The sequence below is a fragment of the Leptosomus discolor genome, chromosome 26, assembly GCF_034619465.1.
Source record: "Leptosomus discolor isolate bLepDis1 chromosome 26, bLepDis1.hap2, whole genome shotgun sequence".
In the NCBI taxonomy this organism is placed as follows: Eukaryota; Metazoa; Chordata; class Aves; order Leptosomiformes; family Leptosomidae; genus Leptosomus; species Leptosomus discolor.
Window position 1 is genome coordinate 427905 of NC_141416.1, and position 24944 is coordinate 452848.

The following is a 24944-nucleotide window of genomic DNA, read 5'->3' on the forward strand; positions in this document are numbered from 1 at the left end:
CGGCGGGAACGAGCGGCACCGGGTGGAAGCGAAGCCGCTGCCCGAGCCGGGGCTGGAGCGCTGCCCGCCGAGTTGGGACTCGCACTTCGGGCAGCCCCGCGCCGCCGCCGCCGCCGCCCGGTGCCCGGTACCCACCTTGCCCGTGGCCACCAGCGAGAGTCAGGAGGCAGAGGAGGAGGATCCGCATGCTCCCGTCCCGGCCGCGCTCCGGGCAGGGGGCGCGGGGGGTGGCCGTTACCCCGCTCCGCCGCCCCGCTCGGCCCCGCGCCCCGGTCCCGGCGCCGCTAGAGCATGGCCCGGCCGGGCAGGGGCCGGGGAGGCGGCGGGACCCGCGCCGGGATCCGCGGCGCGATCGGCTCCGCTCCGCGCCCGACCGCGCCGAGCCCCGGAGTGCGCGCGGCGGCGGCGGGCGGGGCGGGGCGGGGGGCGGGGCCTCGGGGCGGGGCGGGGCGGGGGGCGGGGCGGGACCGCCGGGAGTGTCACGCGTGGATTTGTGCGCGCGTGTGCGGGGTGGGGTGGTGTGGTGTGTGCGCGCGCGTGTGTGTGCGCGCGTGTGTGCGCGTGTGTGTGCGCGTGTGTGCGCGCGTGTGTGTGCGCGTGTGCGTGTGCATGTGTGCGCGCTTGTGTGCATGTGTGTGTGTGCGCGTGTGTGTGCGCGCGTGTGTGCGCGTGTGTGCGCGTGTGTGTGCATGTGTGTGCGCGTGTGTGCGCGCGTGTGCGAGCGCGTGTGCGCGTGTGTGCGCGCTTGTGTGCATGTGTGTGTGTGCACGTGTGTGTGCGCGCGTGTGTGCGCGTGTGTGCGCGTGTGTGTGCATGTGTGTGCGCGTGTGTGCGCGCGTGTGCGAGCGCGTGTGCGCGTGTGTGCGCGCTTGTGTGCATGTGTGTGTGTGCGCGTGTGCGCGTGTGTGCGCGCGTGTGTGTGCACGCGTGTGTGCGCGTGTGTGCATGTGTGTGTGTGCGCGTGTGTGCGCGTGTGCGTGTGCATGTGTGCGCGCTTGTGTGCATGTGTGTGTGTGCGCGTGTGTGCGCGCGCGTGTGCGCGCGTGTGTGCGTGTGCGCGCGTGTGCGCGCGTGTGTGCGTGTGTCGGCACGCGTGTGTGCGCGTGTGTGTGCGCGTGTGTGTGCATGTGTGTGCATGTGTGTGCATGTGTACATGCGTGCTGGGGTGTGTACGTGTGTGCTGGGGTGCGTACATGCATGTTGGGGTGCAGGCACGCCTGTTACGTGTGTACATGCATGTTGGGGTGTGTACATGCGTGTTGGGGTGTGCACACGGGTGTGTGCGTGTTGGGGTGCGCACATGCACGTTGCGTGTGTGTACCCACATGTTGTTTGCATGATGGGCTGTTTGCACGTGTGTGCACGCATGTCGGGGCACCCGTATTTGTGCGTGTGCATGTTGGGGGGTTTTCCCCGTGCCCGTTGGCACGCCTGCATGCAGGCCTGTGCCGGCGTGCACGCGTGTGCCTGCATGTTGGGGCGTGCACACATGCAGGAGCCCGGCGGGCGCCGTTGCCCTTCCGTGCGCACCCACACCCGCGTGTCCACGTCTGCGCTCCCACCCGGCCCCCCAGCGCCGCACACGCGTGTCCCCGCAGCGCCCACCCGGCCCCCCAGCGCCGCACACGCGTGTCCCCCGCCCGCGGCCCCGGTTTCTGCCGAAACCCACCCGAGCCCCGGCCCCGGCTCGGCCGTCGGCGCCTCCCGACCCGCTCGCCCGGGGCAGCGTTCTGGGCCGGCGCGGGCTCAGCCTCGGTGGAGGCAGAAGCTTCAAGGGCTTAGTTTGTTTTATTTTATTTTTGGGTGGTTTTTTTTTTTTCCCTTTTTTTCTGCAACAGAATTTTCGGCCCCGAGGGTTTTCCAGCCAACATCGCAAATGGGAACCAGCGCCTGAGTCAGCAGCCGGCTCCCCGCTCGCGTCGCCTTTGCCGAGGGGCCCGGAGAGCCGCGCTGGCCGCCCCCGGTGTCATTCGGGGCAGGGGCTCAGGCCGCCAAACCCACCAGAAAGGCCCATTTTGGGGGGGGTTTCTCGAAGGGGTTTCACACCCTGTGGGCTGGGGTCCTGCACTGGTGGCCGTGGCCTCGCTGTCGCCCCTGGTGTGATGCAGGCGGTGGCTCTCGGGCGGCGTGGGGCACCGCGTTCCCCCTCGGCTCGCTGCTCGGGGGGCTCCAGGCTCCCTCCTCTTCCTCAGCGCTTTTCTCCAGGGGGGTGGTTTGACCCAGGGACACGCAGATGGAGCTGGAGACCCCCGGCCCCCTCCCCTCCAGGGGCACTGGGAGCCTTCATGGGCTCCGGAGCAGCTGAGAACGGATGATTGCAATAAAAAGAGGTGAAAATAAAGGAAGTTTTATTAAAAGTAATAACAGCGGCTCTCCTGGGAGGTGGCTCGTGGGCGATGCAGGTTGTGTCTGGAGCAGCACGGGGTGGTAGGGCAGGAGGTGTCGAGGGGGGGACCGGGACCATGGTGTCCCCAGGCACCGCCGTGCCTGTGGGCTCATTTTTACCCCAAATCTGGCCAAACCCTTCCCTCGATGCCGGAGGGTCTCCCAGGGGACGAAGGGCCCCACGGAGCTGCCACCCCCCTGCCCCCCGCCAGCCACCCGGAGGAATGTGAGTAGGAGAGGAGGTGGGGAGGGATATGAAGGAGTTCGTGGAAGGGGAGCGAGGTCAGGGAGGCGTCCGGGAATGTGCTGACGGGAGGAGAGGAGAAGGCCACCATGCTCCTGGGGGCGGCCGGTGACAGGGACTGCGCCCCCCGCCCGGGAGCAGGGCAGGGTTTGGGGGTGCGGGGGAGCAGCAGAAGCAGCTTGGACCCCCCAAAACCTTGGTGGGTTGGGAGGGCGAAGTCCCCATGGGGCAGCCCAGCTCGGCGTTAGGCCCATCGACTCCGGCGGGTTGAGCCAGGCCACCCTCGCGGCCCCGGGGTCACCCTCCGTGGCTCGGTCCCCGCGGTGCCAGGCGAGAGGTTCCTCCTCCCGCACCATCCCGCTGCGGTACCCACGCTGGGATGCAGGGGTCTGGGGGTGATGGGCGGCCGGACCGGGGCAGGGGCGACCCAACACCCCCTCCCCAGCACCGCGCGGAGCCGGGACTGGCATCGGCGATTCGTTTTCTCCCCCTCGCCGAGCACTGGAGGCAGAACAGGCTCTCCCGCGGCGCGCGGCGGGCCATGAAAGCCCATCTGCGCCAATAATAATAACAATCATAATGATATTTATACAGAGCCTAATGTCTCCGAGCAGCTTCCAGAACCCATTTGGAGGCAGCCGCTCGCCTTTCCTCATTACGAGCGACGCGCTGGAGCGGAATGGCTAACGAAGCCGCTCGTTAGCCGGCCCCGATCCGCGCCGGGTCAGGACCAGGGGTCCCCGGGGGGAGTTGCAGTGCCCGATGCTCCCCATGGAGGGGAAGGGGTTTCGCTTCCCACTCGCTGGGGAGCAGAAAAAGAATTATTTTTTTTTTGTTTCAGCTTAGGAAAAGCCCCTCGGTGGGGGAAGGCGGGTGAGCCCCCTGCTCAAATAAGCGGCCAGGCTGGAGAATTCTATACCCCAGCCCTTCAGACCCATATTAAGTCTCTCTATTATTATTATTATTTTTTTTTTTTTAAAAAAGCAATTACGAGGGAGCCTCTTTGCCTGCGTTCGTACGCTCCTGCCGGCGTGACCTCTATTCCGCGGTAATTAACTGCCTTCCAGGAGGGGCTGCAGCGGGCGCCGCTTGCCCAACTCCTGCTCGCTCGGCGGATGGTGATTTGCAAAAAGCTGCAGGAAACTTGGATTTCCTAAGGAAAGGCAGCTTCTCTCGCCTCTCTGGCCTCCTTCCTCCTGCCAATAACTCCTCAACTCCTTGGCCGATTTCAGACAAATTACACAAGTGGGTCAAAGTCACCGGGATAAAGGAGATGGGGCGAGAAGGGAGCTGGGGAAAGGGGAGCTGTGGGGGTTGCGCCGGGGAGGGCTCAGCCCTCTGTTAGACATCGGAACATCCCCACCAGGCGCCAAACTCTCCACGACTCCCCACTTTCATTTTTAGCTTTAATTCCTTTCTTTTTTGGAGCACAGAGGGGTCCCAGGGTGCGATGGGCGAGGTGGGACTCCGGCCCAGGAGCAGCTCCCGGGGGACCAGCCGCTCCGGCTTCCCCAGCCGGTTTCAGGGTGGGTGCTGGGTGCCAGGCGGGTGCTGGGTGCCAGCTCACAGCTGGTCCTCACGGAGGCGTTGGTCGAGCGGACACCAAACAGATGGGGAAGTGCCGGGAGCCCCGCGGGGCCGGCGTGCCGTGCCGTGCCACAACATTGCTGCCTCGATCGCCGCCGTTCTCAGCCGAGCCGGGGCGGAGGCAGCTGGGGGGGGGATGGGGCAGAGCCCTGGATCCGGCCGCAGGGAGCGGGCGATGGTCACCCAGCCCTGCCCTGGCCATCGGGACCCCATCCCCAGCACCCCAGCCACCCCCTGCCAGCGCCTCGGACTAATCCTGCGCGGGGGGAAAATCCTCTCTCCTCCTTCCCCCCGGCCCCAGACGGCGGCCGAGGACTGAGCCTGCTCTGCCGACACTAATCCTGTCCCTGCTGCCTGTCCTTCCCCGCCATCGGGGTTTCCCCCACGAAGGGCTCCTTGAGACGCGTCTCCGCAGATGGGTTCCTTCGCCCTGCGGTGCCTCAGTTTCCCCATCTCCCAAAGCCTGCTGCTCCCTGGTGCCGGGCTCGGGCGAGGAGAGGAGATTTGGGTGTCACGGGGCAAACACGGGACACAACCTCACCCCGCAGCTCTGCTCGCACCCCTCAGTGCAGGGCCCTGGGGACGACCAGGTGTTGTCTAGCCGGGGATTTAGCCGAAATGCCGCTTCCAGCATCACTCCAGCGCTGCTCCAGCCCCAGCTCCGAGCATCGCCTCCCTCCACCCCACCCAGCGCCGCTGTGGGCAGCCATCGCGGGGGTGCTGCCGCCTTTTCATATTTATTTCCCCCCCCCGCCCCCCGCCCTCGCACTAATTTCTGGTGTGTGCTTACATCTTCTAACGAGGGTTTTATTTGTCGTGTTTGTTTGTTTGCCTCCGGGGCCCGGCGCTCGGACAGAGGTGCTAATAAACCAGACATCTGTCACTGGGGATTAGATTGTGTTCTTGTTAACACGCTGTTTCCTTTAAATAAATAATTGTCCCCCAAACTGGCATTCAATTATTAAAGCAACGCTGGCGCAGGCCTGGCGTGCAGGTGATGGGCAAGGGGGGCTCCTACGGGGCCCCAGCGGAGCGGCCGGGGTGGCCTTTGTGCTGAAGCGGATGCAGGAGCAGCCCCAGGGATGAGCTGTCCCCGTCCCCATCCCCATCCCCATCGCCTCCACGGGGACGAATCCCATTCTCCCACCATGGATATGTGTGGCATCCCAGTCTCCCGTTAAACCCTCGGCTCTCGCATGGGAATTTTCCTCTTTCCTTCCTCCTCCCCCCCAAAATTCACCATCCTCCGAGGCTGATTTAATTGCTGCCGTCGCAGGCTGTGCCTCGTCACGGGGAAGGCGCTTCCCCATCCCGTCACCCCACGGGGTCGAGCCGTGCTTAACGTATTATTTTAATCAGCTCCGCTCCTGGAAAAAAAGGCAAAGAGATTCCTTGACCGCGGCTGCAATTCCCGCGTGCCCGGTGCTGGGGAGGGGGGTGGTAAAACCAAAGTCCCCGTCGTGGGGCTCACGACTTTGTGCTTTGCCTCTGAGTCGGGGTCGCGGCTGTCACACTCCTCGGGCGATGCTTTAATTACGCCCAAGACCTGGGAGAAATACGGTTCTCGGCACGCCGGAGACATGGAGAGCAACCCCGGGCTGCTGGAGGGGAGGATTTCGGCTTGTCAGGGAAGATGGAGACCCGTGCTTGCCGGGCGGTGATTATAGCAGCAATAAACCACACGGCCAGCGCAGCGTGCCACAGCCCGCGGGCAATAACGCCCAGGTCGTGAGCCCGGGGCTGCCGCGGGGCTGCTTGGGGAGCCCGGGGTGCTGGGGGGAGCGCTTGAGGGTTGGAGGGAACCCCTCCGACTCCCTCCTGCAATGGGACCCTGGGATCCCTGTGGGACCCTGGGATCTCCAGGACCCCGCGGTTGCTGCGGGACCCCGCGGTTGCTGCGGGACCCCGGGATTGCTGCAGGACCCCAGGATCGTTGCAGGACAGGACCCCAGGATCGTTGCCTGACCCCGGGATCGCTGCTTGGCTGGTGCCTGTGGCTGGAAGGAGGGTGCTGAGCACCCCGGGGTGGGGACAGTCCCTCTGGGAGCAGCGCACAGGGCAGAGCAGGATCCAGCCCTCCTGGTACCCAGAGGCTGTTGGACGGGGCAGCACCAGGGACGCAGTCGGGATGAAACGTCACAGCGAAGCGAAACCCTCGGGTGTCCTGGCAGGGTTCTCCTTCCTAATCATCCTTATTTGCCCAGGCCTAATTCATAAATCAGCAGGCGCGAGTAATTTCCCCAGGAGAGCGTTTAGATGGGAGATTGAATGAGTAATTTACTGGGAACATTAAGACGGCACCAGATAACTTATTTATGAGAACTTTTTGACAGATCTGCCACTCAATAATTTATGCCGTGCAGCATTTAGTCAGGGTCACCAGTAAATAATTCACTTATTATAAACTATAGAAGGTTTTACGAGATGCTGAATTATCATCTCACCCCGGATTTGGGGCCGTAAATATGAAACCGGTGATGTCCCGGTAACGGAGGTGTCCCTGGATCAGGTGCGCTGAGGCCCAGCGCTGCGGCACACTCGGTGCAAGGGCTGGGCCAGGATGTGTTTTGGTCCTGCTGGGGGCTGGGGGGGCTGCCAGGCCCCTCATGGGCTGTGGTGGCCCCTGGGAGAAAAAGGCGTTGCGGCATTTTGGGGCAACTCGTGCAAGAGATGAGGAAATTGGGTTTCACTTCGCATCCTCGAGGGGCTTCTTTGGAGCCACCTTGGCTCTGCACCGCCTGGGGAAACTGAGGCAGGGGAGCCACCGCTCCCAGAGCCCTGAATACGGGCTTGCCACTGCCATGGGGGTGGTACCTGTGGGGCGGTGAGGTCGGGGGGCTCAGACCCCAGTCCTTGCCCTGTTGAGACCTCGTACCCTGGCTTGGGGGCTTTGTCCCTGGTCACGATGTGGACGGCGGCCACCAGCACCAGCAGCAGCCCGAAAACGGTGGCCACGAGATACGCCTTCACCACGCAGTAGCGGTCCTGCACCCCGCACCCCCCCGGCTCCCCACCGCCACCTGGGGGTTGCCCCCCACCTGCGCCCTGTGTCACGGCGCGCGGCTCCGCTGTTCCCCAGGGTCCCGCGGTGCTCCCGACGTGTCCTCCCGTGCCACCGGTCCTGCCTGTCGTCTTGGGTGAGTCACCTGTGGGCACGGGGCACGGTGTGAGCCGAGGGGCCAGCGGCCGTTTTGGGGACAGGGGCCCGGCCCCCACTGTGGGAGGTCCGGGTGCCACCGGGGCTGGGTGCAGCGGGTGCAGCGGGTGAGAGCGGGCGCCGAAAGAGGAAGGGGAATTTCTTCACTGACCACACACCCGTCCTGGGCTCCTCTGCATGGCCAAGGAGGGGATGCGCTGGCACGGGTGGTGTCGGGGCCAGGGAGCTCACACGGTGGCAGCCCACCCTCGTGGGGACATGCCCGGGGTGGACCGAACCCAAGCTTTGTCCCCGCCACCCTCCTCCCTCCGTCCCTGGACTCACCATGAACCATCAATAAGTAGGTAAAAGTCTTTGGGTTGGTGGGGTCAGACGAGGTGTCCACGACCACCTCGTACTTCCCGCTGTCCCCCCACTTCAGCGCTCTGATCTCCAGCGAGAGGTTGGTGGGGTGGATGAGCAGCCGGCCGTGGAAGTCAGGCAGGTAGTTGATGGTGAACCTCTTCTCCCTGGGCTTGGCCTCGGCGATGTGGGTCCCCCGGGTCCTCCAGGTGACCCGCACGATGTCCGCGGACACACGCAGGGCCGGGAAGGACAGGGACTGTCCCTCCAGCCCCTCCAGCAGCTTGATGCAGCAGCAGAGACGCAGACCTGCAAGGCACCGGGTGCCACGAGACGGTTGGGGCGGGGGAAAGACCACAGCGGTGGCGATCATGGGGGCGAGGGCGGTCTCCATCTCCCCCCATCCCTAAAAAAAGCACTGCGAAGCATCCCGAGGGATGGATATCGGTGCCACCAGGATGCTCCAGCCCACCTGCCCTGGCATCCCTGTGGCAAACTGCCCACCCCGGCCCCAGGAGCATCCTTACCCCCGGCTGCTGCTAGCAGCACGCAGCAGAGAAGCGTGGCCCTGGCTCCGGCCATGTCCCCTCCTTGCCTGGGGCTGGCTGGGGGGGCTGAGCAGATGCTTCGGGTCCCAACCCATGGGACTGAGCCCCACACGGGCAGGAAACCCCCCCAGGCTGGCGGAAGAGCTGTCGGAGCGGGATTGCACAAGGTTCAGTGCTGGAAAGGTCATGGGTGCTCGTGGGACGAGGGAAGCGGTGACTTGGCGGGTGGGATGGGCTTCATGGAGGAAGTGGTGGCATCTGGTGTCGGCCAGAACATGCCCCAGGACGGGCAGGAGAGGAAGGGGCAGCTCCCACGTCACTGGTATCTCGTGCAGATGGTGAATAACGCGGCGGAGGCGATGGGACGGGCGAGAGAGGGGAGGTGGGGGTTCAAGAACCTGCTGGTGGGGCGCAACCAGCCCGAGGGCACGGGCAGAGCTGGGGCTGGGGTCCTTCCCCTGCGCATCCTGGATTTTCTCCCAGCGGAGCCAGCTGGGACCAGGGACACGGCTGCAGGTGCTGCCCCCGAGGTGAATTTTAACCGGGCAGAGCTCAGGCGCTGTCTAAGATGCTCGTGGTGGAAAAAAATTCTTTTCCAGGGAGGCAATCCCTGCACCACCCGTCCTCCATCCCTGTCCCACTCCGTAGTGAAGGTTCCCACCCGGTTGTCGCTTCCCCGAGTGATTCGGGAGCAGCGCACGGAGCCAGGGCTCAGCTCCTGTGGGGGGGATGCTGGGGGGGTTCAGGGACCCCAGCCAAGGCCAGGCCTGGCCCCCCCAGGGGACAAGCCCAGCCCGGCTGCCACCGAGCGCGGTCGCATGCTGCCACCTCTCGGGCAGAGCCGCGCTCCGGCCTGGGAGAGTGTTTTGGTTAAAAAAAAAAGTGACTCTTTCTCCCTCCATGGTTTCGAAGCGGAGCGCAGGTGGGATGCCGCGGGGACGGGCTGCAGGCCCATTAAAAGAGAAAAAGCCCTTAAAAAGCTGCCTGAGAAAGGCGGGTGGGGAGGGGAAGGGCTGCGGGGGTCCCCATGGGGACCCCGATGGCAGCATCCGTGCGAAAGCCTCGGGCGGGACGGCCGCCCGCCTCCCGCTCCCGTCCCGCAGCACCACCGGCCCCGCGTACCTCCTTCGGCCGCCGTCGCGGACACCGGTGGGACGCCGGAGCGGGGAGGGCAGCCACGCGTCCCCGAGCCGTCGCACCGCCACGCGCCGGCGGGCTCTGCCTGCGCAGAAACTCCCCCCCCAGCCCTCGGCCGCCCTCCTCGCCGGTGCATCTCATGGGCCAAATTTAGCTGGAAGGGGGATGAGAAGCCGCGGATGATGCGCTGAATAAAAACACCCTCTGCAATGCGGTGCTTCGAGTATGCAGCATCTTCCCTTCCTCCTCAACGTGGTCCGTGAAACGTGGTAAATGTTTCCCTTTCATTCCCTTCCCGCCGCCCCCCACCTCTCCCGTGGCTCACGCTCCCTGGGCAAAGCTCTTCCAGCCCAAGGAAGGTCTCCTTGATGTAAATTGGTCCCTACATGTTGAATGGAGCCGCAGACAAAAGCTCTAATTAATCGGCTCAGCCCCTTCTCTGGAGCGGAGGTTTTCAACCTCGCAAAACGCTGCTTTTCCCTTTGTAGCCTTAATTAGTTTTTTTGCTCCTCTGCCTGCGAGGGGGAGGAAGGGGCCGTGGGAGCCGGCGTGTCCGACACGTCACCGCCGGGGCACGGCACGGGGAGGGAAAGCTGCCAGCGCTGCTCCAGCCGGCTCTGCCTGGGCTTGTGGGGGTCAGGCCCTGCCTCAGTTTCCCCCCGCCGGCAGGGCTGAAGCCGTTGCACCCTGGTCGCTGTTGGGTGATGGAGCGGGGACCCGTCGACTTGTGCCTCCTCGGGGGCGCACGCCGGCGGCTTTCAGGCTTGCGGGGAACCCGCTCCGGCTGCTGGAGGGGCTGAGCGGATCCCGTCCCTCTCTGCTGCCCGTGCCGTGGCCTTTTCCCAAGACTTTTCCTGGGAATCTGCCCCTTTCCCACTCGTTTGCCCGGTTTCCAGCAGAACCAGCCAACAGCCCCTGCTCGGGGCGGCTGTTTCGCAGCAGGGACCCCTGGTCCCCAACTCATCCCGGGCCTCACCCCATTCCCAGCCAGCGGTTTTCCTGCCGGCAGCGGGGCCGGGGATGGCTCGGGGCCGCCACGGAGGCAATGAGCTTACCGTAAGGTGATTAGCGGTGCGGATCAGAGGGCAGAAGCAGACGGCGGGGCGATCGGATTAGGGGCCGCTGGCCCCGGCGCCTCTTGCTCTCTTCCAGCAGCGTCTGCCCGCGACCCACCGGCCCCGGGTGATGCTGCTGGGCAGGGGACGGCGCAGGCATGGGGGTCAGTGGGGCTGTGCTGGGCTTGGGAGCCCCTGATATCCCAGGAAAAGCCAAGAGTGCTGCTGGATGGTAGTAAAACCACTCTCAGGACAAGCTCATTAATACCCACCAGTGATTTACGAGGTGGTATCTGTCAGCCGGGGCTAGATAAGGGACCAACAAACTGCTGCTGCACCCAGATAACACGATGTTCCCTCCACGTGGTGCCCGATCTGCAGTTTTATCTGTACGTGGCAGATCTGGAGTCGAGATATTTGGGAAAAGCAATAAACCCCTGGCGATGAGCGGGAGACATGCCGAGCTGCTCCGTTAAAGGGTGGGGAGGAGAGTTAACGCGAGGCTGGGGTGATGCTCCTCGGTCCCCGCATCTCGATCCCGTCGGGATGGCTCCATCCCAGAGCGAGGGGTCGGGCAGGACACCGGGCAGGGGAGCGTGTCCCTGTTTGCCCAAAATCCAAGGGAGAACCCTGTGCCAGGGGGTATTTTCTGGGGTTGGGGGGGGGGAAGCTTTGCCCTGGGCTGTTGGAGGGAAGCCTTATTTTTGGGGGCGAAAACACTGCAGCCTGTTTGATCTGTCTTCTCCACAGTACGGCCCAGAACTTGTTCAAGAATGCAAAACAGAGAATAGTGGGGGGAAAAAAAAGCATAGATTTGTCTCTAATCCATGCTCAGGGCCTGACTCGATGCACAAAGCTGGGCTGCTTTGCAGGCTGCTCCCCTTGGAGGGTCCTGCCCAGTGCCGAAAGAGCCGGGAGCGCCGTGGGAAGGGGGTCCCTGCCGCTGGGTGAGGACGTGCGCGATGGCCACGGCTGCCACCAGGCTGCCCAGCACCAGCAGGCAGAGCAGCCCCTTCGCTCTGCAGTAGGACCACCGAACGCCTGCAAACAGAGAGAGAAGCTGGGGTTAGGGGGGGACATCCCCTGCCCTCCCCCAGGGGCACTGGGGCCGGGTGGCCCACTGCACAGGCTCAGAGAACTCGTGGGACTGATCCGGCCACGTCCCCACCGCTGCCGGTTCGCAGCCACGCTGGCCTACGGTTACATCTCTCACTTATTTATCCCAAATGGGTTGAAGTCCCAAATTTCATTTTGGAGCTGGAGGGGCAGAAGCTCCCACGCTCCCCCCAACTTTTGTCCCACAAACCTGAGGGCACGGCGCGGCACGCTGCCGCAGCGTCGGTGCTGGCCGTGCTCCAGCTCACCGGGTTGCTCGCGTTGCAGCAGCAGACGGTGCTGTTGGTGTCCCCGAGGACCTGCAGGTGTAGCCAGGGCTGGTGTCCCACGGCTTTCCCGGTGCAGGACCAGCTGTAGGAGACATTGGTGGCGCCGGGCACGGTGCAGACCAGCGAGAGGTTGCACCGGTCCTGCTCCCAGTGCAGGATGTCTGTCTGCAGCTGCGGCGGGCGGACGGGCTCTGCAGGGACAGAGCTGGTGAGAGAAGACGGGGGGGGGGACAGGGTGACGGGGTGATGGGGACCCGGCTACTCACCCCACACCGACACACGGAAGCACACGGCAGTAACAACACCTGATCTGTCCTGAAATTCTACACCGTAGACCCCGCTGTCTGCCGGGCTGACCGGGCTGATCCGCAGGGAGACGGGGTCCTCCTGGAAATCAGTTCTCCAAGAGAAAGGACCCTTGCGGTACTCGGCAGCTGCATCCTTCTGAGCCGTCAGGATCCGCCACTGCTGTCCTGTGTCCAGTCTCACTGTCCATCCAACCTCCATCCACCCCTGCGGGGGTTTCTCCAGCTGCAGCTGCAGCGCTCCGTCGGCAGACACGGCTTGTTCCCGGCACTCCGGGAGCCCTAAAGCACGGAGGGGTGAGCAAGATGCTCCGTGGCTGGGGATGGGGCACGGGCACCGCCACCACAGGGTTGTCCCGCAGCTGGCCCAGCCCTGTGCTTTCCATCCTTGGGGATTCGGGGCTCGAAGCCTCCGGCATCATGTGCCTTCAACCGGCCGAGCGCAGTTTGGGGAACAGTTTTCAGATCCTCTTCCTCTCACATTCTCCGCCTCCACTTACCTTCAGCTGGTGAGAAACATACTCCCGACTATGCACCTTGGGGGTTATTTTCCCCAGTATACATTTGTTATCTACTGCTAATATAAAGGGCATCCCATTTTCCAAAGGCAGGGGAAGCTCTGATGAAGCTCTCGCTCACCGCCCTCCCCTGTGCCTCCTACAGCACATCAAATCCTCAGGAGCAGAGCATTTTTTCCTAGACACTCTGACTTTTCTTACAAAAATGGACAATTTTTCACAATAATTCCTTCTAAATGGCCTGATTTAAGTGATACCCGTAGCGCTGAGGCTTTTTGACCCTCAGAAAGAGCATTTTGCTTTTCAGCTTCGATTTATGTTTTTTTTTTTTTTTCTCACCAGACAACCCGAGAGACTGCTCTGATCCCGCAACAAACCGTTTGCTTGCTAATTTGAAAAAAAAAAAACCCCAAACCAACCTGTAGCCAAGCGCTGATGCTGGGTGTGCTTTTAAAAGCGGTTTCCCAAGGAACTTGCCAGCCCCACGCGGATGCCCAGCGCAGAGGCTGGATCCAACTCATTGCAGCTCCCGCGGTGCCACCCACCCGTGCTTACCTTGGGCTCGGCAGAAGGAGAAGAGGGTGCTGAGGAGGAGGAAGACGACACACTCCATGGCTGTCCCGGGGAAAGGTGGGATTTGGGGTGGGAGATCAGGGCAGGCACGCAGGGAGGATCAGCCCTGGCTCTGCAGCCGCTGCTCCCCCATGGAGCCCCCTGGCCGGGCTGCACCGCTCCCCAGCTCCCTGACCCCGAGGTATGGGGGGCTTTGGGCTGGGCGCTGCCCACCGATGGGCCAAATCCTGCTGCTCGGGGCCGTCCCTGCCCTGCGGCTGGGACGCTGGACACATCCACGCGTTTCAAACCGCTGCCGTGCAGCACCCGGCGCAGCTTCTGCTTCTGAAGCGAGTTGCAAAGGGAAAGTAAAACCCCCAAAACCAGCCCCCCCCGTAATTAAAATTAGTTTCCTCTGAGGTTTGCAGCCACCCAGCCCTGCAGCTGAGCTCGCCGCGGCAGCCCGTCCTTCCCCACCGCGCTCTGCTCCGCGGGGGCCCGGGGTACCCCGGCATCCACCCCAGCACCCACCCGGGTGGAGGTTTGGGTTGGGGGGGTCACACGGCAGCGGGGGCGAGAGCAGCAGCACGGAGGAGATCGCAGAGAGGCGGAGGGTGCGAAGGAACTGCAGGCGGGAGAGGAAGTTGCTGCTGGACGATCTCTGGCTCCGAGGGGTTTCACACCTCTCCGGCTGCCGCGAGCGAGCTTGGGTGCCACTGGAGATGCACCGGCACGGCGGTCCCCGGCGCCCACCGGCACAGTTGGTGCTGCTGTGCCTGGTGCTGCCGGCCACGGCCAACGGCCAAGGTGAGGAGCAGGAACAGCGCCGGGCTCGCCGGGACGATGGGGACTCGCCGGGACGATGGGGGCTCGCTCGGCCTCGCGGTGCAGAGAGGAGGCTGGCGGTGGGGCCAGTCCTGCTGCCTGCACTGGTGCTGGCAGCGCTCGCAGGCAGGGCAGGAGGGGTGCGCGGCCGGGGAGGTGCTGCTGCTGCCCTCCGTAGGGAGCTGGGGGCCGGGGAAGGGCTTACGGTGCGGCGGGCACCGAGGCATCCACAGGCACCGAGGCCGGGGAGGGCTGTGGGGTCCCTGGGGAGATGGCGCGGGGCTGGCCGGGGTTTGTTTTGTCGGCTTTTCTTCGGTTTTCTGTCTCTGGTCCTGCCCAGGGTGGGTAGAGTGGGAATGGCTCTCAGGCAGTGCCAGTTCCCCTTTGTGGGCAGCGTTGCTGCCAGCGACGCGCAGGGCTTGTCCGAAAGAAGTCACTCCCTTGCCGGAACCGTGCCCCACAGCCAGCCCTGGCCTTTCCTGTGCCCAGAAATGCAGCTTTTTGAGGCCAGGTCTCTCCACTGAATGAACACGGCACCTTCCCCCCCCGATTTCAGCAGAGCTGGTGGTGTCTGAGGGTCTTCTTCCTAAAAACAGCAACTTCTGCATGAGTGGAACAGAGAAACGCCCGGGTTCAGGGGTCAGCTTGGTGCTTGGAGCACCCCCCCGCCGCACCTCTGCATCCCCCCGTCGTGGCACCCTTCCCCGCTCCCGGGGAGACCAGGCGAGCGTCGCCTCCACCTTCCCTCTCTCGCCCACCTCCCAGCCCCATTGCCTACCCTGACAGCGCAGGGTGGGGGGCACTTGCTGCTCAGGGGGGGCACAAGACGGGGCGTTGCTTGCTCAGAGCAGCAGAGCCTGCAGCAGCCGTGGGCTCAACTGAGCTGCAACCCCCCCCACGGGCACCGCTGTGGTTAACCTGCGGCACGCTGCACCGGCCTGGCCCCAGCGCTCGCGCCAGCTCCGGTCAGGGGGTTACGGCCGCATCTCCAGGCTGTGGGACGTATTTTTGCATCGTTTCTTCCCCAACTCCACATTCCCCCTGCCCTGGCACCCTCCCTCCAGGGCAGCTCCTTGCTGGGGCATCTCCAGCAGCCTGGGATGAAGGCATTAGGGTGCCCTCACACCTTTATTGCAGCACGAGGTGCCTGCAAAGCAGCTGCAAGCAATAATCTGTTTCTTGCAGGCTGTTTAGTACCTGGAATGGTAGGAAGGGCTCCCCTTGTAAGGACCTGCAGGTCCCAGGTGTGAGCCACTGGGGTGGGAACAGATAAATAGCGGCTGCTCCCAAGCATGCTCCTTCTTTTCCTCATGGGAGGGTGTTTCTGCCTTTACTTGCTCTGGCCTCTCTTGTTCCTAGATCTGCTGAGTGTAGGGGTGTCCTCTCTGCGCCCCAGGGTCGGGTAAGGGTGGGCATCCTCATGCCCACGGCTTTGCAAAGACAAGGTTGAAGCTGGAGCTGCCAGGGGTCTCCTGGCCGTACCAGGAGGTGGTAAAGCTGGTCCTCCAAGCCCGGCTCCGTGCTCGGACCAGTTGCAGGGAGACGAAGCCCTGCCAGGGGCCGCGGGGCGGGTGGGCTCAGCCGAGCTCCTGGAGGCTGATGCCGTGACGGCTGCGCAAGCCGAGCTTTGCTGAGGGCTGCAAGACGGGCGGTTGCGTGGAGCTGAACTGCGCGAGGTCCACCCACGGCTGAGGCAGCCTCCGGTGCTGCTCTGACCACACGCAGCCGTGAGGAAGCCGCGAGGCTCTGTGCACCCTCGGCCGCGGGTGTGAGTTCATTTTAGGGACGCTTTTATCTCGCTTCTGCCAGAGCCCTTGATATCCGGGCCCACGCTGAAAAGCGGAGGCAAGCGCAGAAACTCAAGAATAAAGGGTCCAGTGGGCAACACTCCTGCCGTTCCCCAGGTGGGGTGGGTGAGGAAGGAACTGGGGCACAAATGAGCCCCCAGGTGCTGCGATCAGAGGGTCTGCAACCATCCCTGCTCTGGGCAGGGCAGAGGATATTGCACGAGCATCTGCAACGTGCGGCCAGAGCAGCGGGTGCAGACGGACACACAACCAGCCTGGGATGGCGCAGGGAGAAGGACAAGCCCGGGATGGGGATGGGGATCCAGGCTGGGCTTGCCCTTGGGGAGCAGGAGGGGCCGTGCTGGGGGCTGTGGGTCCGGGCTCCAGAGGCTGTGCCCCATCCCCAGCCATGGAGCTTCTTGCTCACCCCTCCGTGCTTTAGGGCTCCCGGAGTGCCGGGAACAAGCTGTGTCTGCCGACGGAGCGCTGCAGCTGCAGTCGGAGAAACCCCCACAGCTGTGGACGGAGGTTGGATGGACAGTGAGACTGGACACAGGACAGCAGTGGCGGATCCTGACGGCTCAGAAGGATGCAGCTGTCGAGTACCGCAAGGGTCCTTTCTCTTGGAGAACTGATTTCCAGGAGGACCCCGTCTCCCTGCGGATCAGCCCGGTCAGCCCGGCAGACAGCGGGGTCTACAGTGTAGAGTTTCAGGACGGATCAGGTGCTATTACTGCCGTGTGCTTCCGTGTGTCGGTGTGGGGTGAGTAGCCGGGTCCCCATCACCCCGTCACCCTGTCCCCCCCCCGTCTTCTCTCACCAGCTCTGTCCCTGCAGAGCCCGTCCGCCCGCCGCAGCTGCAGACAGACATCCTGCACTGGGAGCAGGACCGGTGCAACCTCTCGCTGGTCTGCACCGTGCCCGGCGCCACCAATGTCTCCTACAGCTGGTCCTGCACTGGGAAAGCCGTGGGACACCAGCCCTGGCTACACCTGCAGGTCCTCGGGGACACCAACAGCACCGTCTGCTGCTGCAACGCGAGCAACCCGGTGAGCTGGAGCACGGCCAGCACCGACGCTGCGGCAGCGTGCCGCGCTGCAGCCCCGGGTAATTTACCCTCCGCTCTGCGGGTAACTTAGCGGGTGCACAAGCCACGTTGCTTCCAGCCCTCTCTCGGGGCCCTTCATCTCCCTGACTGGGTCAGTGAAACCGCGGAGGATGTCACGCTGACGCCAAAACGTGCCCGGCTTCCCCTCCTGGGAAAGGGAGCACCGGCGCTGCCCACGGGTGGCGTAACCGGGGCTGAGGTTTCTGTCTTTAGAAATGGCATGAGGCTCTGCCCTGCGTTGAAGGTCTCCCTTTCTCCTTTCCTTCCTCCCCAGGGCTTTCTAGCCTGGTTCCATGGTGGGCAGTGGCCATGTTCCTGGGGCTCGCACTGGCCATCTCCGTAGCCATCGTTATTGCCTGGTACTGGCGGAAGACACGAGGAAAGGAGCCCCCGGGAGGTTTGTCCCTGGGGTCAGCGTTGTAGCTCGTGGGATGGGCAGCCGTGGGGTTTCAGCTGTGCAGCCCCTGCCCTCCTGATTGCTCTGACGCTCCTAATGCTCCCCGTGCTGGCCCTGGAGTTCTCCCTCCTCCAGGGGCTGATGTGGGATAAGCCACTGGCACCGTCACCCCCTGCTGGGCACTGCCCGGGGCATGAGGTCTTTGCCCATCCCTGCTGGCGCACGTTGATGAGCTGGATGAAGCATCCCAGCAGCCCAAGCATCAATGCCCAGACCTGGAGGCCTCCTCCCATGGGGTCGAGAAGACTCTTTGGGTTTGAATATTCATTTTATTCTGAGCTGGAGCACCCCTCCTCAGCCCCTGCCAGTGATGTAAAACCTCCCAGTTGCCAAGGGACCTCTTTCTCCCTCTGCTTTGCTTTGCTTGCGGGCTGAGCCCTGCCAGTCTGGGGGCTCTGACACATCGGCCGTCTTACACTGACCCTTCAACCCGCCCCCCCCCCCCCCCCCCAGGACACGTGGAGCAGACACTGACTGTCTACGAGGAGGTGGGCAAAGCCCGAACTGGCCGAGAGCCCGTGAGTGCCAGGGGTGCATCCCCTCCCCATGCTGCCTGGAGGGACGGGACCTCTGTTTGGAAATGTCTGTCACCCCGGGTTGCACCCTTTAACCAGCCTGGTGCTGCTTGCTCCCCCAGAATGGGACCGGCGAGGCCACCGTGACAGGAAACACAGTCTATGCCGTCATCTGCCCTAAAAAGCAGGTAGGGTTAGTCCCAGCCAGACTGGAGCTGCCCCGTGGGCTCGGCTGTGCAGCCCCCAGGCTGGATGTGTCCACGGCAGCTGCCAAGACCACCCCTTTTGCCCGAAATTTGTTTTACTTTGCGCGTCTCGACTGTTTTTCCCCGGCAGACACCCAGCTGCCCTCAGGAGCCTGCAACCTGCACCATCTACTCCACCGTTCAGCCCAGGGGGAAGGTGAGGTTGCCCCGCCGTGACTCCGGCTCCCCTGCAGCGGCACAGAAGCTCGGGTCCCCTCGGTTTATCATCAACCTGGTGCTGGGTTCACCATCCCACTTGCGTGTTGCCTAACGGCAGGTTCTTGCTCTGCTCCACAGTCTCCCTCTCTCAAGAGGAAGAGGCTGGACCCAGCTTTGGTTTTCACTGCCTACGCAGAGGTAACGGATGCCAGACCAGTGGGGAGATGAGCCCCGAGTATCTCCAGAGCTCATCAGTGTGCTAAACCCCACACATGGACTTGCAGGATACGGGAGGTTCTAGACACTGGTGCCCCATGGCGCAGACCTCGCCCCCAGCTCCTGCCAGCCATCACCTCTCCTAGTGCCCCGGCTGCCTCAGCAAGACCTTCTCTTCCCTACGGGCTTCTTCTCCTGGAGCACTTGGAGACCTCTGGCACCCGCTGGGAAACCACCTGGCAAAGCCAGGGGCTCGCTCGGGATGGGAATGGTCAGAGATGGGTTTTTGCAAGGATGTAAACCCCAGGCTGCTCCTTGGAGGCTTTTCAGTGAAGGAAGGAGGAAAAACTCAGTGATGGAAACCTGTCTTGGGAGGAGATGGATGTGAAATTGGACAGGAGGGATTGTGAGGGGAAGAAGATATGTGTGATGTGCGTGTGTGTAGTGCCAGCGTGAGATCTCGTGGGTTTTTTTAGGTCTTGACAGGTTTGACACACCTCGGGAACTTACTTTGAGGTGCGAATAGAAGTTGAACTGCGTGAGGCAATTGTGGTGACTGTTTAATTAGCTTAATTGGCTATTTATAGCCTGAAATGTACCTCAGGTACGGGGAGGGAGTGGGGATTGCCTTGTTGGTGTCTCGGCAGCCTCTGAAATAAATGGGGTCTCACACAGAGATGCACTTTGCAGAGGTTCAGCTGCGTGTGTCGAGTAGGGGAGAGGTGGCCCTGGGCATGGGCCCCAAGCAAGACGGGTGCTGCCTGCACCAGCTCGGCACAGCCCTGGGTGGCCTGTGGTGGGCTGAGACCGGAGACACTGCCGGGTCCCTTCCCACCGAAGTCATCCCGCGCTCCTACAGAACCAGCGGCCCTGGGAGAAGGAGGTGGAGAAAGAGAGGTTCCGGCTTCAAAGATCTTCCCAAAGGCAAGATCAAGAGCTTTTCTTTGGGATTGAAATGAAACGTGGCACTTTGATGGCAGCGTGGGGAGCGACGGTGGCTCCGCAACCTTCCCCTCCCGCCCGAGTCCCCGGATCAAAATCGCTTTGTGGCTGCTCCCTGTGAAATGAGCATTAATTGGGATCGTTAACCGGGAGCTGCGCTGGGAGGCTGGCACGGGGAGGGGAGGGGGTGTCTGGCTGCTACAATGAGGGAATTTAGGGGGCCGGGCTGGCACGGATGGGCGCTCATGCGCAGCGCGCGGGTGCTGCTGCCAGAGCTGGGCTGGTTTGCGCCATCCTGAGCCCCATCCTCTGCTTTTCACGACGTGCAAGAGTGAGCCGAATAGCGCTCGCGCCGTAAGGGCACCCCCCTCCACACGTGGCGGTCAGCGTTGATAGAGAGGCGGCAGCGGCTGAGTTCAGGGGGAAAAGTTCAGGCACAATGGAGGGGATGGAAACCCTTTGGCGCGGGCACTGGGGACGCGGTGGCCGTCCTTGCCGGGCTGTGGCTGCTGCCTGGGAGTGGGGGCTAAAGCAGGAGCTGCGCCTCAGCCCCCTTGCAGCCCGAAACGCCGGCTCCCTCCTCTCCTGACAAGTGGAAATGTCTGAAGGCGACAGCACGGAGCCTGGGGGGGCTGCTGCATCCATCAGCACGTCGGGCTCCTGCCGAAGCCACGCTCCATCACGGCGCTGTAATTTATGCTAATGACCTGCTTTTGCATATCGGAGATAATTTGCAGCGCTCGCTGCAAGCGCTGAGGCAGCACTTTGCTCCCTGCCAGGGAAGTTTTCTTTCCCGTCTCTGCCGGTTTCTATCAGCGTGGTGTAATCAGGCGCGGGGACGAGCCGGCGGGTGCTCGTCCCCGCGGTGCCACCGGCTCGGTGCCAGCGATCCGGCCATAGCATCATCGCGTGGCCGCTGGCGCGCTCGTACCACCGTCTGCCCGCGCTGACATCGGATCTCCTCCCCGATGGACGGGGACCACTCAGGGCTGAAATTAAACTGGGTCAGGGCTCAGCGGGTGCCGCCGTCGCCCTTTGTTCGCGGCTGGGGTCAGCCCCGGCGCTCCTCGCTCACGGCTGGGGCGGTGCGTGGGAAGACGCCGGCAGCCGGTTGCCCCCCGACGCGGGGGCTTCGCTGCCCCGCGCATCCCTGGGCCGGTGCCGAACAAAGGCCCTGAAACGGCGCCTTTCAGGGAGGAATCCAGGCCGCAATTAAAATCCTTCGTTTGAAGCATCTGCCCTAGTCGGAGGCCGGCGCGCTGGGGCTGCAGCACGTGCTTTAGCATCAGCAAGTCATCCCTCCCGCCTGCTTCCCACCTGCGAACTGGGGTCACGGGGACACCCTGAGCGCTGGTGCTGGTGGTCCCTGCTCGAGCTGGGGCTGCTCGATGGCACGCTGTAATGAAGAATAAGGCCGGTTTGTAACGACGTATGAGTATGAATGTGTCCATTGCTGACTAACTAGTCTTCAGAGATAAGAAGGAAGCCAAGTTAGCCAAGTGAAGGTCAGCGGGTGGAATCCTTCAGTCAGACTGTGGGGCTCAAGGAACACAAAGGACTGAGCAGGAGAGAGAGGGAGGGCAGCGAGCAAGAGCTGGTTCTGTGGATTGGAAAAGACCCAGGATGGTGCAGGGCATGCGCCACAGGGCGAGTTCAAAAGTTCAACCCTGAGGAAGACTCAGATCTTCATCCCCAATGACCACCAAGGACCCCTGATGGAGGTGTGACTTGGGCAGACTGAGATGGGACTATGGGAGGGACTTATGTTAATGAATTCCTGGAAATGATTAGAATAACCTGACCTTTTCTTAGAAATGTAATAAATAGGTATAAAAGCTGTAAATATAAGGCAAGAACCCTAACGCTTGCACGCGCACGTATGGAAGGAGCCATCCCCCGTGCTGCCCGGCGCCGCAATAAGGAACAACACTTAATAACACTGAGTTGTTATTGAGTTTTCTCTGATTCAACATCCAGGGGCCAGACCCTGGTGAGGGCATAGACCTGGGTTTAGAGGTGGAGAAATGGGAACCCTGTGGGTTGATTACAGCAGCTGTAAAGGGGGGATGCGACCCCTGGGGTCTGTGTTTCATTTGCCATCAGGATGGTGGGGTGACTCTGACGGGGAGGTCGGGATCCTGTGGGGTGCCATGCGTGGTTTCCCCCGGAAGGCTCAGGGCTGCTGCCTGTTCTCGATGGCTGCCTGTGGGTGACGTTGAACCCCCAGCAAAGCCTCAGGGCGTGTGACTTGATCTTGAGAGGAAGCGGAAGAACGTTGGTGGGTTCGTGCTGTCTCCCAGCTGCGCGGCCAACCCCACCAGCCCCTTTCCTGCAGAGACCCTCCAGCCCTGGGTTTAGAGACAGTCATAGGGGGCTGCAGGCTGGGGGGGTGTCCTTTGTGAGCAGCTGCCTGGTGAAGTGGATTTCCACCCTGGGATTTGGGTGTAGATGCAGAGGGAAGATGGCGGTGGGACTCGTAATGGTGCTTCTCTTCATCGTGCAAGGTACGGCAGCGGTTCCCCCGGGGTGAGGGTGCCGGGCTGGGGGGGAAGGCGGCTTTTGGGGGCAGTGGGGAACCTTGGGGATGTGCCCACGGGTAAATCTTCCCTGTCCTCCCTCTTCTCTGGCTTTTCCCATCCTGGCACGAAGCCCGAGGTGCAACCCACCAGCTCCCTTCCCATGGGAGTCCCCGGCATCGCCACCACCAGGCTGGGGCTGAGGGGCTGCTCCAGGTGAGCTTGGAGGGGGGAGAGGACACCAAAAACGAAAGCAAAGGGGAAAAGAAAAAATACTTCACCAGGGTATCTCTGGCCAGTAACACGCTCGGGGTGGGGAAGTGGAAAACCCAACCGGCTGCAGGCGCTCGTGTCTGCAACACGCCTCCAAGGCTGAGAAAGGGCAAAGGCGTTAGGAATGAGTGAGCAAGTGGGTTATTTGCATTTTCCACGTGTCGAGGAGGGATCTGGGTCCCCAAGCAGGGATGAGTGCCAGGGACGGGTGGGCTATGTCCGGCTGGCCAAGCAGCTCTGGTCCCTGCTTTCTCTGCAGCCTGGGCACAACATGATCCAGCGCAGGTGGTCGGGGCTGTTCATGGGGTGGCGTATCTCAGCCCCAGACTGCAAAACCAGACCTACCCCCAAATCCACTGGCGACGCAACAGCTCTCTGAAGATCGCCAGCCGGGACAGCAGCGCGAAGGTCCAGTACCCCAACAGCACCTACAAGGGCCGCCTCGAGCTCTTCCCCAACAACACCCTAAAAATCAGCTCCCTGCAGAAAAACGACAGCAGCACATACCAGGTCTACCTGGAGGATGAGGCAGGCAAGGAGCACATTGAAACCATCCTCCTGACGGTGTACGGTGAGCTGAGAGGACAGGAGGGTTGTCCCAGCACCCCACGGGGGAACAGGGAGGCTGTGACATCCTGCTGCCTCTTGCAGATCTCGTCCCAAAGCCCGTTGTGAATGTCAAAGTGATCAGGGATGACCCGATGCGATGTGAAGCCAACCTGGAGTGCTCGGTGGAGCTCGAAGGGGTGACCTACGAGTGGATCAACCCCAGCAAGATCCTGCTGGCACATGTAGGTGACTCTGAGCAGCGCGTCTCCTTCAACCCCTCGATAGAAACCTACATCTGCAAAGTCAGTAACCCTGTCTCCTCCAACAGCACCTTGCTGACCTACAGGCACCCCTGCTCCTGGACAGGTACCGCCTGGGGTGCACGCATGAGATGGCGAAACTCGGGTGGGATGGGGCTGCGAGGTGGCCTTGGCTTTGGAGCGTCCCCAGCGGTAGCGACCCTGAGGACAGTGGGTCCCTGCAAAGCTGGAGGTGGCCCGTGGGTCAGGTGTGGTGGGTCCCTTTTTCCCCCCGTGGGCTGGTAGGTGGCAGGAGCCCACCTGGGGAGGGAATCAGGGGGGGCCTTCTGCTGGAGCTGGGCAGCCCCCAGCCCAACCCCCCCCCACCGCGGGTCTTCCTCTGCCTCCAGGTGAGTCCTCCGCTGCTGCATCCCGCACCACCACCAGTGTGCTGGTGGCCGTGGGACTCCTCCTCCTCCTCACTCTGGCTTAAGGATGCTCTGCGGTTGACATCTCTCCTTGCCTCATCACCCCCCATCGCAGCCCGGTGCCTGGCTGAGGCTCCCAAATCAGCTGAATGCAGAAAGATGTCGTTGTTCAAGGGAAGCATTACAACCAGTGACGCTTACACCAGCACCCACCCGGTCTCATCCACACCTGCCTGCTTCCCACCAACGCTTCAGGACAGCAGCCCTCGTGCCTCAGTTTCCCTCCCTCACCTTTTCTCCTGTGCTTTAATCAGAGGTCACGTTCTCCAGATCTGAGCAAAACAGAGATGAAATCTGTTACAGCGGTGGTTTGAGAACCTCAGCAATCAAAATTGAGAAATTAATGGTTACCTGCTTGGAAACTCTCCTCTCCCCAGCCCTGAGATCTGCAGGGAGACCCAATCTGAGCCTTTCCCAGGGCCCCCATGGACTTGGAGGGTCCTTGGCCATCGCTTGCTGTTGGTGATGCCCTTTAAGGGACCGACGAGCAGTGCAACAGCGCAGGACCGTGCACCGAGTGTTTAACCTGAAAGTGGTGACACCAGTATGGGTGCAGCTGGGTGCTGCCCGACCTCTGGGTCTGGAGCACCAGCACATCTCAAGGGGTCACAGCTAAGGTGGGACCTTTGGCTTTCTCTGCAGAGGAGGGTTTGGCAGGGCGAGCACAACCTCCACCTTCATAAATGTCTGAGTGTACATTAAATTAATCTTAACCTTCAACCCACGCTTTAGGTGCCTGTTTTGCATTCTCCTCTGGGACAGGGTCGGCCACAGTGGGTACTCGGGGACTGGGTGGGTGATGGAGGAAGCCGTGTTTCCCCCCGTCCCCCAACACCCTTGCTGGGGATGGGAGCCCTTCTACAGCTGTCCCCCATGGGTGGAGCTGCCTCAGGATGGTGGGACATGGGCCCATTGGGGTGGGAGGATGTGTCTTGTGAGCGATGGAGCTGGTCCCTCAGCCTGCGAGGAGGGATGGGGATATGTCTCAGGGCCACCACAGCCCTGGGACGCTGCCGGCTCCAGGAAACCAGCCCAAGAAAGGGGAGAACTGGGCTCTACTCTCTGTAAAACCCAAAGGCACCACTTTCCAGAGCCGTCTTTAAGCAAAGACTCCTAAGGCCAGATTCATCAACAGGGACTGCGCCGGCTCGTTTGAAAAATCAGTAACGAGCACGAGTCGTTCCAGCTCCCGGGTCTAATGAGCAGCTCAGGGTAATTCCTGCTGGGTGGCTGATGGTTTTAGCACCAATGTATGCATTTGCAGCAATCCTCTCCCTTGAAAATATTTGCTTGGGTCTTGGTCCGTTCTCATATGGAGGTTTGAGGCTTTTCTGCCTCTGACAAAATCCAGGACGACCAACGTGATCATAAACCTCCTGCGATGAATAAATACAGAGCCCGGTGCTGTGC

General features: G+C 62.4%; 3 protein-coding genes across 3 annotated transcripts; 2 read left to right on the forward strand and 1 right to left on the reverse strand.

The window, feature by feature from the left end:
* Nucleotides 1-11275: 11275 nt before the first annotated feature.
* Nucleotides 11276-13276, reverse strand: LOC147413529 (natural killer cell receptor 2B4-like). The gene is made up of 4 exons (XM_086478210.1): nucleotides 13219-13276; nucleotides 12107-12427; nucleotides 11762-12031; nucleotides 11276-11496 (listed from the first exon to the last, which is right to left on the reverse strand). Exons 1-4 carry the CDS (start codon nucleotides 13274-13276, stop codon nucleotides 11276-11278), a joined length of 870 nt encoding a protein of 289 aa, XP_086334336.1.
* Nucleotides 13277-13367: 91 nt separating this feature from the next.
* Nucleotides 13368-19070, forward strand: LOC104344635 (natural killer cell receptor 2B4). Its single transcript, XM_086478211.1, has 12 exons — nucleotides 13368-13417; nucleotides 13784-14022; nucleotides 15437-15611; nucleotides 15850-15944; nucleotides 16270-16590; nucleotides 16665-16934; nucleotides 17210-17332; nucleotides 17846-17910; nucleotides 18030-18095; nucleotides 18244-18309; nucleotides 18450-18509; nucleotides 18596-19070. The coding sequence occupies exons 1-12, from the start codon at nucleotides 13368-13370 to the stop codon at nucleotides 18671-18673; spliced, it is 1608 nt and encodes a 535-aa protein (XP_086334337.1). The 3' UTR covers nucleotides 18674-19070.
* Nucleotides 19071-21930: 2860 nt separating this feature from the next.
* Nucleotides 21931-24254, forward strand: LOC104343498 (CD48 antigen-like). Its single transcript, XM_009947407.2, has 4 exons — nucleotides 21931-21973; nucleotides 22518-22829; nucleotides 22910-23173; nucleotides 23457-24254. Exons 1-4 carry the CDS (start codon nucleotides 21931-21933, stop codon nucleotides 23537-23539), a joined length of 702 nt encoding a protein of 233 aa, XP_009945709.1. The 3' UTR covers nucleotides 23540-24254.
* Nucleotides 24255-24944: the final 690 nt, after the last annotated feature.

Coding starts and splice junctions, on each gene's coding strand:
- LOC147413529 (XM_086478210.1), bottom strand. CDS start 13,276: ATGGAGTGTGTCGTCTTCCTCCTCCTCAGCACCCTCTTCTCCTTCTGC. Junction 12,032..12,106: donor CTTCCGTGTGTCGGTGTGGG/GTGAGTAGCCGG, acceptor CTGTCCCTGCAG/AGCCCGTCCGCCCGCCGCAG. Junction 11,497..11,761: donor GTGCCGCGCCGTGCCCTCAG/GTTTGTGGGACA, acceptor CTCTGTTTGCAG/GCGTTCGGTGGTCCTACTGC.
- LOC104344635 (XM_086478211.1), top strand. CDS start 13,368: ATGGAGCCCCCTGGCCGGGCTGCACCGCTCCCCAGCTCCCTGACCCCG. Junction 18,096..18,243: donor TCATCTGCCCTAAAAAGCAG/GTAGGGTTAGTC, acceptor TTTCCCCGGCAG/ACACCCAGCTGCCCTCAGGA. Junction 18,510..18,595: donor TTTTCACTGCCTACGCAGAG/GTAACGGATGCC, acceptor ATGGACTTGCAG/GATACGGGAGGTTCTAGACA.
- LOC104343498 (XM_009947407.2), top strand. CDS start 21,931: ATGGCGGTGGGACTCGTAATGGTGCTTCTCTTCATCGTGCAAG. Junction 21,974..22,517: donor GCTTCTCTTCATCGTGCAAG/GTACGGCAGCGG, acceptor CTTTCTCTGCAG/CCTGGGCACAACATGATCCA. Junction 23,174..23,456: donor GCACCCCTGCTCCTGGACAG/GTACCGCCTGGG, acceptor CTCTGCCTCCAG/GTGAGTCCTCCGCTGCTGCA.